Genomic DNA, 8,499 nt, shown 5'->3' with positions numbered 1-8,499 from the left:
CCCCTAGCTAGATGTGGAGGACGTATCGCCCTCAGCCATTCCCACTCATTTTCTGAGTCAGGGAGTTGGAAGTGCTGCAGCTGAAGGAAATGGACCCAGCGCTGGGGTGAGGAGGGGTTTCTCTGGGTCAGAAGGAGAGCAGTGCTCCCTAGGGACCGGGTTTGCCGTGCCACAGCCTGTGTTTGGGATTTTGTCTGTGGGGATTTCAGCTGTGATGACTCTTTCTCTCCTTGTCCCCAGCATGCAGAACAAGAGATCTTCGAGAGGTTAGTACCTGGCTGCTCCTGGGCCTTTCCCTGAGCCCCGCTCCAAGCTTGCCTGCACCCCCTGCGGCCCCCGCTGTGAGCAGCATGCCATCGTTTGGGTGGCAGGTGACACCCCCTCTTTCCTCCCTTGTGCTGCTTTCATTGTGGACGAGGACAGAGCGGAGAGATGCCAGCGTGGCCTCTCGTCTCTGCTTCGCGTGCTGCGCTGCAGCTCAAGATGGAGCGCTCTGGTCCCTGGACATGCTCCATGTGCGGTGTCACCCCAGAGGCACTGCTGGATGCTAAGGGGAGACCTTCTCCAGCTCCTGAGCAAACCCCACAGGTCTCTTTGGGAGACGGAGCCAGCCTGTCCCTGGGCTGTTGGCAGGAGGTAGGATTGTCCCCCTGGAAAGCTGGTGTGCTCCGTGCCTGGGGGCTGCTGGCACCATGTTGCCCCGAGGGATAGCGTGCCCAGGCTGCCGCCTTCCCTGATGGCAGGGAGGGGAGAACCAAGCGCAGGCATCAGCATTTCTGACAGTCAGCATCAGCACCGCTGGGCTGCCCTTCCTTCAGGAGGTAGCTTGGTGGCTGCGTTTCGGCAGGCACCTATTTCCCTGGCTGCTGCAGGGCGCTGGCTGGCCTTGGCTGGGCTCTGCTGCCCGGGGGACTTTCAGGAGTATTTTTACCCGGATCCTGCCTGTGGAGAGTAAGAAATCAGCCACAGCACGTCACCAGTAGCCAGTGCCAGAGCCTTTACTTAGAACCATGAGTTCATGTGCGTGCTGCAGCCCACAAGGACCCAGCAGATCCTCTATCTCCTGCGGTGCTGTCTGAAGCTGAGAGTCCCAGCTTGCTCTCCTGCCGTATCCCCCTGTGCTCTGACAGCGAGGCTTTGTCCATAAAGAGGGAAATCTGATTCTCTCAGTGCAGCCTTTTCATTGTCCTCCTCTTATACCTTGACGGCCGCTCTCAGACGCGTTTAATCTGTGTTTGCTGAGTGAGGAGGCTGTTGACTCAGGCTGCTGGGATTGTATTTTGAAACAGTGAGGTCCTTTCAGAAGGGACTGTAATCAAAGCCAACCGAAAGTATTGCCTGGGAGGAGAGTTTGTCCAGGAACCCCCGGTGCAGTTTCTCTACGGCGAACGTTCCTCTTGCAACTGCCCCAGCTCATGTTTCTTTCACGCTTCCTGGTGATCTTAAACACCTCCCAGCACTGGTCAATAAATCATTGTATTTTGAAATAACTCTTGTTTTTCTTTGCTAGGACAGAGGTGGCGGAGGGAATCTTAGAGCCGCAGGAGTCCCCGAAGTTAAACTTTAATCAGACCTGTGTCCAGAGTCCACTGCTGCATCGACTATGGGCCTCTACTGTTCTCTGCTGCATCGCAGGTCGGTGTCTCCCTCAGGTTTTGCGCTCTCTGGGGGTTCCTGTATGCTCATTCATGTGCTGCCCAAAGAAACATCCCGACACTGTGTCAAAACATGCTGCCCAGGGCGCGGGCAGCCTGCCCTCCTCTGCTCTCCCAGCCCCTGCTGGTTGCCTGGAGCCACCAGCCAGGGGGGCAGCAGCGGCTGTAGGAGGTTTGGGAGGGGGACAGGGGCAGGAGGCAGCTGGTTGTGGCTGAGAGGAGAACAGGGGGTGGAAAAGGCTGTGTCTTTTATCAGCTCTATTGATTAAACTCACTTGGTTTATTTTGCTGTTCCCTGGGTCAGTTGGTGACCGTGGTGAAGCTGAGGCTGCCGTAGGAACCTCTGTCACAGACATCCCTTTTTACCACGTTTAGCGTTGGCCTGCTGGTGACTGTAACAGAGGGTGAACTCACCCATGTGGCGTCTGTGGGACGCTCTGACGTGTGGAATGAGAAGCGAGTAAATGCAGTCGCTTTCTGATCCTAAGCTGAGGTTGTGGCTGTGTGCAAGCTGGTGATCGGTTGGAGAGGTTTGTGATCTGGTTCGGCCCTTGCTGTACAGCCGAGGTTGCATCGGGGGCATTTGCCAGGCCACTGACGTGCTCTGGGTAGTTTTACCAGGTTGGTGTCAGCTGTGTTGAGCAGGGAGAGACGTTGTTCTTCTGGCTGCGATCCGCTTGAGTTGCTGATTGTGAAATGTTTGCTTTTACTCTTGCTGCCAGGCCACCATTGGAGCGCTTCAAATGTATTTTTTCTTCCTCAAAGGTGGCAACATCCTTCACCATTTGAAAACATTTGTCCCGTGTGCCACCTCATGAACAATCTGTGGGGTCATCTTCCCAAAGCTTTTGCATTAACCTCTGATTTTTGCTCATCTCGCTCTTGATGCTGATGAGCAGTTCAGTTTTCCCCTGTTTCCAGGTCCCTCTCCAAGGTGTGAGCTTCTGGCTTTTATTACTCTTGTGATTTCCAGTATTAGCTTGAGAATCTGTGCGCACCAAACAACACCCTAATTTGTTTCTTCTCCTGCAGACTCTGGGGTTGCTCTCCCTTTGTGATTAATTTCTCTCTGTTTTGAGTCTTTGAGTGCAGGCAGTCACACGAACTCCTGCAGCTGTACGTTGGCAAAGCCAAGCAGGTTCTCAGCAGATGTTCAGAGCTGTCAAGTCATGCAGGAAACCCTTCCCTGATTCTCTTTGTTTGGCTTTCTTATGGATTCCTTTCCTGGTAGCATCCTTGTCGAATGTAATGACTCTGAGGCTTTTGATCCTAGTAGTGGGTCTGTTGGTGCTATTATTACACTCTGGTTTGTGGGTTTGGGTTTTTTTGAGGTTACATTTGACATGCTGTTAGTGCATGCTGAGGATGCCTGCCATATCCCTGCTTATCTCCCTAGTCCATAGTCCACCCAGGACCTAGACTTAGAGATTTAATATTAACTGCAGTGGTCCTAACTTTTGTTAAGACACGGCAGTGTTATGTTTCCCTTGGTGGTCCCTCCTCCCAAAGGCAGTTGAACATGTGGCAGTCTTGTTTATTTGCTTGAAAAGGAATTCCTAGCCTTGACGGTTTGCCCCGTAGCCTCTCAAAAACTTGGAAACCAGAAGGCGAAAGAACCTCCATTTCGCTCTCAAAAATAAATATGATTCCTTTGGTGTCTTCACTTGGCATCCAGGCTTCTGTATCGCTTACATTTGGGATTGGCAGCTCCTTCCAGAAACCAAGAGATAGTGTAAATCCCCTGGCACTATTCTGGGAGGGATCTTGGTTCACAGCCACCCATGTTAGTCCTGCTGGGGGACAGGTAAGTGGCGATGCTGGCTGGAGACCTGACGGAGGACCCTCTGCAGGGCTGACACAGACTGAAGCTGTCCGTGAGATGTTGGGCTGCTCCATGGTGACCTTCTGCCCCGGGGACCAGGCTGGGTCTGGATTCCACCTTGGTGCCTAAATCTAGCTACGCGAATTTTAATTTCAGATGTGTGAGTTTGGAAATGAGAACTTGGATTTTTAAAGGTACTAAAATGTGCTGCAGCTAATACATATGTACTTGACAGAGATGTTAAAGTGTTAACTTACCTACTCAGCATCCCTCGTCTCTCTAAAGTGGCACGGCCACTCTGATGGGTACTGTGCACTGAGAAAATAGATTTTGGGGTGAGAAGAGTTCCTGGTGGAATTGTTCATAAGAATATATGGGAATATCTGAGGGCAGATTCAGTCATGACAAAACACTTGTCTGTGTGGGAAAATTTACTGATCTGAATTACTCTGCTGTTACTGTGCCAGTGCTTCCCCTCCCTCAGACGCTCTCCTCTAGCCATAATTCCACAAGGAACCTACGTGGGTGTCACGGGAGTGATATTGCCTCATGTAGACTATCTCTGCACATGAACAGCAGACTGTAACCCCGTACCTAGGTTAGATGTGTGTTGTGTGATATGAGGTTTAGTGCCTTTCTTCTTTCAGAGGAAGATAAAGTCTCGTACTGCTCTGTTTTCTATGAATTCATAGCAGTGTTTGGCTTCCTGGAAAGTCAACCTACAAACAGACAGCGTGGGCAGACATTGCTGTGGAGACCTACGGAGAGCACAGCGTGGCGGACAGGCACGCTGCAAAGCGTTTGGTGGCTGCTCGGTGAAATAAATCATCAAATGAATGAGGTTGTCTGCTTCAGCTGGGAGGGGATGTTGTCTTCAGCTCCTCTTTCTGCTCGCTGTTGCCCGCAATAGCTTCCACCTAATGCGTGAGCGTGCGTGGTGCTTCCACCTTGTACAAACTGATAATTCAGCTGTGGTTTTTCTCTCCTGCCTGGGAGCACCAGGGCAGGTGTAGCCCTAGGAAACCCCTCGACCCACGCTGCTGCCATTCAGTGCTGCTTGCTGGTCAGAGGGATGCCGACCTGCGTCCGTTGTAGATGCTGGAGCAGGTCGAGCTCTGGGACGATACCGTTCAGGCTGCAGCATAATGGTTTGATTCTTCAAGGGCCTCATCCTGCCGTGTGCTGGATGCCGAGCAGAGGCTGGTTGGGAAATGGCTGGAGCAGGCGTGATGTGGTAGAGCTCTTGCTGGCAGCAGGGCTGGGAGAACAAATGACTCACCTGCCCGTTGGGGTTTGCGACCTGGAATGAATGAAGTGAGGGTGGGGGAAGGCAGGGCAAGGAGGGGCACCCGCAGCTAGACTCTTGGTCTCCCCGGGAGCAGGTGAGTCAGCTGGGCATCAGCTTCTCTTTGCATAGTGGATTTACAGCGCGAGGGAAACACTTGTGTGGTTATTCAGCGCTCGTACCCGGTCTGCAGACCCTCTGTGGGGTCTCGTGGGGGAGCGTGCAGCATGACAGGGCAAGCGGTGCCGGGTGCTGTTGGCCGGTGGGTCTGAAGCAGAGCAGCCCCTCAGCGGGTACAACCACCCTCTGGCCAGCCTGGCTCTCAGCCCGGGCTGCAGCTCCGCGGGGTTTGTGCTGTGGCATGAGGGCAGCTGGGCAGCCCCTTAATTCACAGCAAAACCAAGTTGTGGTCATGGTCATCTCCAATGCCTGGTGCCACCTCCCACCGCTGCCCCAAAAGCACTCGGGGTGGGGGGGGTGGGGTGATTCCTGACTTGAGCTTTATAGGAGGAAAGGGATTTCCCCTGCCCAGCCTTCTCCCTTCCTCCTCGTTCTGGTATTACCAGCTCTGCAGGTTTTCTACCAACGGCACTGCTGGCCTTGTGCAGGCCCTTGACGCACTCCACCTGGGGAAGGAGAAGTTGGGTCCTGCTCACCTGCAGTGGGTGGGAAGGGATGGGGCTCAGATCGGGTCTCTCCTAAAAATAGGATGAATCGAGCCTGCCGAGTTTGGTTTTGTGGGGATTCGGGCCAGGGTCAGAGTAAGATGAGCAGCATCTTCTCTGACCCTGCAGGACTTCTCCTGCAAGGGTGGAGAGGTGAAATCTGGTCTCTGATGAGTCTCTGCACTGTTCTGGCCCTGGCTTGAGAGGGGAGGCTGCAGGGAGCCCCCAACACCACGTCACCCTGGGGCAGCACACTGTGTCTCTGGCTGTGACTTCTTTGGGCGGTTCAGGCAGCGGCCACCAAGCCAGCGCTCACTGCATGGCTTCTCTTGCAGGCTCACAGGAGATTCACATCAATGAGAAAACTGTCAGCCCCCACCTCAGCCTGTCAGAAGACAAGAAAACCCTGACCTTCAGCCCCAAAAAAGCAAAGGTGGACTTGGACTGCCCCGAGCGGTTTGACCACTGGCCCAATGCTTTGGCTACTGCAGCTTTCCACTCGGGAGTCTGTGCGTGGAAGATCAGCGTGGAGAAGAGCTGCGCCTACAAGCTGGGGGTTTGCTACAGCTCCCTGCCGCGGAAGGGGTCTGGCAGCGAAGCCCGCCTGGGCTTCAACGCCGCCTCCTGGGTCTTCTCACGCTACGACAAGGAGTTCAGGTTCCTGCACGCCGGTCAGCCGCAGGCGGTGGAGCTGATCAAGTCTCCGGCTGAGATCGGGGTGCTGGTTGACTTTGCGGGCGGGGAGGTACTCTTCTACGACCCTGACTCCTGCGCCATCCTCTTCTCCCACAGGGAGACCTTCGTGGAGCCCCTCTACCCCGTCTTTGCTGTGGCACACCAGAGCATCTCGCTCGTCCAGTGAGCAAAGCGCTGCGCTCGCTGCGGGGGTGAATATACCATTGTATATACAGTGACTGTATATACACTATACAATACCTTCATGGGGGAAAGGAGCCCAGACAGGGCTACTGGCTCATGTACAGTGGCGTTCAGACAAGACCTGCCTTCAAACTATGTCTGTTCTTCACGTGTTTTATGGCAGCTTTCCTCTCCCTGTGTGGGGGTGTGGGTCAGGGTGACGCCTGGCTCTGCCAGCTGCTTTTGGGTTTAATGCCTCTCCAACCAAGGGCAGCTTTCCAGCGTGACAGCGGGCTTTAGACAACAGGAGAAATATTAAAAGGTGTGTTTGGAGAAATGGCAGGGAGCAGGCATGCAGAAAGGGACACCGTTGAGAGACAGCTGGAGATGTGCTTTTGGGAGGAGCCGTCTCATGCCATAGCAGGGATGCTGCGGGGGGCTGTCACCCATGGGAGACCCATGCCTGGGGCGGGGGCACCCCTGAGGGCTTGTAGCCCATGGAGGAGCAGAGGAGTAAGAATGAAGGAGCAGCAGAAAGAAACTGAACCTGAGCTGCTCCTTGCCACACTGAAGGGAGTGTAACGTGGGGGAAACACGGGGAGCTGACGTCAGGCAGGGAGGAAGGAGAGGTGTTGGACTGAAGGTAAACCAGGAAGAAGGGCAGGAAAGATGTTTTCTTAACTGTTTAAAATTTCTCTTATTCTCAGTACCCAAATCATTAATGCTAAGTTTATGTTAATTGGCAATACAGTAAATTAAGTGAAATTCCCCAACTCCAGACTGTTTTGCCCTGCTCTGTTGGGGGAAGACACCACCACTGACCCTCCTCCATAGTGTTTTTAGAGTGAGGAAGTACATCAGCAGCAACGCTGAGCATGTCAAATACATTTTATTGTATGAACACCCCTCCTGCTCCGTGGGCAGCTGCTCCCTGCGTTCAGAAGCGCTCACTTCTTTTCCTGACTCAACCAGCAGCAAGAAATCCCACGCCAGGACTGGTTCACCGCTCAGCAGCTCCAGGTCAGCTGCGTTTTGGTCCTCCTCCAAAACGCAGCTACCCCTTCTCGATACGAGTCAGGAGGTGGCTGAGTGTGGGCAGGACATGCTCAGGGGGCACCTCCGGCTCCACGCCCTGCCTGGCAGCCCGCAGCAGAAATCCGTGCATGCCCACGGCTCGGGCTGCCCTGTAATCCCGGGTGTAGTCATCCCCCACGTGAGCCACCTGGTCTGGGGGGACACCACCGAGGCGCAGGGCTTTCTCAAAGATCCTCCTGTCCGGCTTGGTGAAGCCTGCGGCCTCAGAGGTAAGGACGAATTCGAAGTGGTGCCGCAGGTTGCACTGGGAGAGGATTTTTTCCAGCCGGTTATCGAAGTTGGAGATGACTCCCATGCGGAAGCCGCGCTGGCAGCACTGGCTCAGGGTCTCACCGGCTCCTGGCAGCACCTCCCAGTTATGGGCACTGCAGAAGTCACGGTAGAGGTTCTCTGCCATCAGCGTTACAACTCTGTCTTCATGCACACCTGAGAGCCTGAAGGTGTGTTTCACAACGTCGACCCACCACTGCTGGGAGCTGAGGCCCTGGCCCCGGCCGTAGTTGGGGAATCGCCGGCTCTGGGCTCCATATGCCTCCCGGAACGACTGACTCAGAGTCTCTGGCTGCACCTGGACCCCGTGAGCCCGGGCCTCGGCTGCGTAACTCTCCCCCACGGGCTGCCGCAGCCGCAGCAGCGTGTCCTTCACGTCCCACGTCAGCAAGCGGAGCCGAAGCATGGCTTCTGTAAAGCGCAGGGCTAAGGGGAACCAAGGGCAAACAGGGCGCTGCGAGCCGGGCGCTCTGCTGCAGGCGAGTCAGTACTGAGTGTGGATCAGAGGGGTGCGGGCGCTGTCCCTTTGCCCATGTCACACCCACTGGTGACAGTGACCCACTGTGGGGAAGCTCAGGGCCCCTCTGGGGGATTTGCATGGAGATGTGACAGGGGAGGGAAGGGCACTGCTCTGAGTCCCAGGGGGCAAAGTCTCCCACACCAGGGCAGCTACACCCCCTCCCTGCCTCCCCCTCGTGGGTGCTGCTGCGGGGCCCTGCGTGGGGCTGCACCCACGGTGTATGGGGTGGGTGTACGGGGGGTACCGTGGGCTGTGCCCGGGGGCACTCGGGCCTGAACCCACAGTGTATGGGGTGGGTGTACGGGGGGTACCGTGGGCTGTGCCCGGGG

The 8,499-nt window shown here is 55.3% G+C and overlaps 3 protein-coding genes across 3 annotated transcripts in view; 1 reads left to right on the top strand and 2 right to left on the bottom strand.

Moving 5' to 3' along the window:
* BSPRY (B-box and SPRY domain containing) overlaps positions 1-6,289 on the top strand; it is a 9,224-nt gene extending 2,935 nt beyond the window's left edge. Inside the window, exons 4-6 of the mRNA XM_009890321.1 lie at positions 241-266; positions 1,511-1,635; positions 5,763-6,289. Coding sequence (XP_009888623.1) covers positions 241-266; positions 1,511-1,635; positions 5,763-6,289 — 678 coding nt within the window. The remainder of the gene's footprint in view (positions 1-240; positions 267-1,510; positions 1,636-5,762) is intronic.
* A 1,050-nt stretch (positions 6,290-7,339) lies between these two features.
* On the bottom strand, positions 7,340-8,056 carry HDHD3 (haloacid dehalogenase-like hydrolase domain containing 3). Its single transcript, XM_009890280.1, has one exon. The coding sequence runs from the start codon at positions 8,054-8,056 to the stop codon at positions 7,340-7,342; it is 717 nt and encodes a 238-aa protein (XP_009888582.1).
* Positions 8,057-8,076: 20 nt separating this feature from the next.
* The window catches only part of ALAD (aminolevulinate dehydratase), a 5,664-nt gene continuing 5,241 nt past the window's right edge, over positions 8,077-8,499 (bottom strand). The window contains exon 11 of the mRNA XM_009890320.1: positions 8,077-8,140. Within this exon, the coding sequence (XP_009888622.1) occupies positions 8,077-8,140 (64 nt within the window). The remainder of the gene's footprint in view (positions 8,141-8,499) is intronic.

Source organism: Charadrius vociferus, unplaced genomic scaffold (assembly GCF_000708025.1).
Source record: "Charadrius vociferus isolate BGI_N301 unplaced genomic scaffold, ASM70802v2 scaffold398, whole genome shotgun sequence".
Taxonomy (NCBI): Eukaryota; Metazoa; Chordata; class Aves; order Charadriiformes; family Charadriidae; genus Charadrius; species Charadrius vociferus.
Note: the sequence above shows the minus strand (reverse complement) of the source record. Positions and strands in the feature narration are given on the sequence as shown.

What these genes read in the sequence shown, in the direction of transcription:
- HDHD3 (XM_009890280.1), bottom strand. Translation starts at nt 8,056, where the DNA reads ATGCTTCGGCTCCGCTTGCTGACGTGGGACGTGAAGGACACGCTGCTG.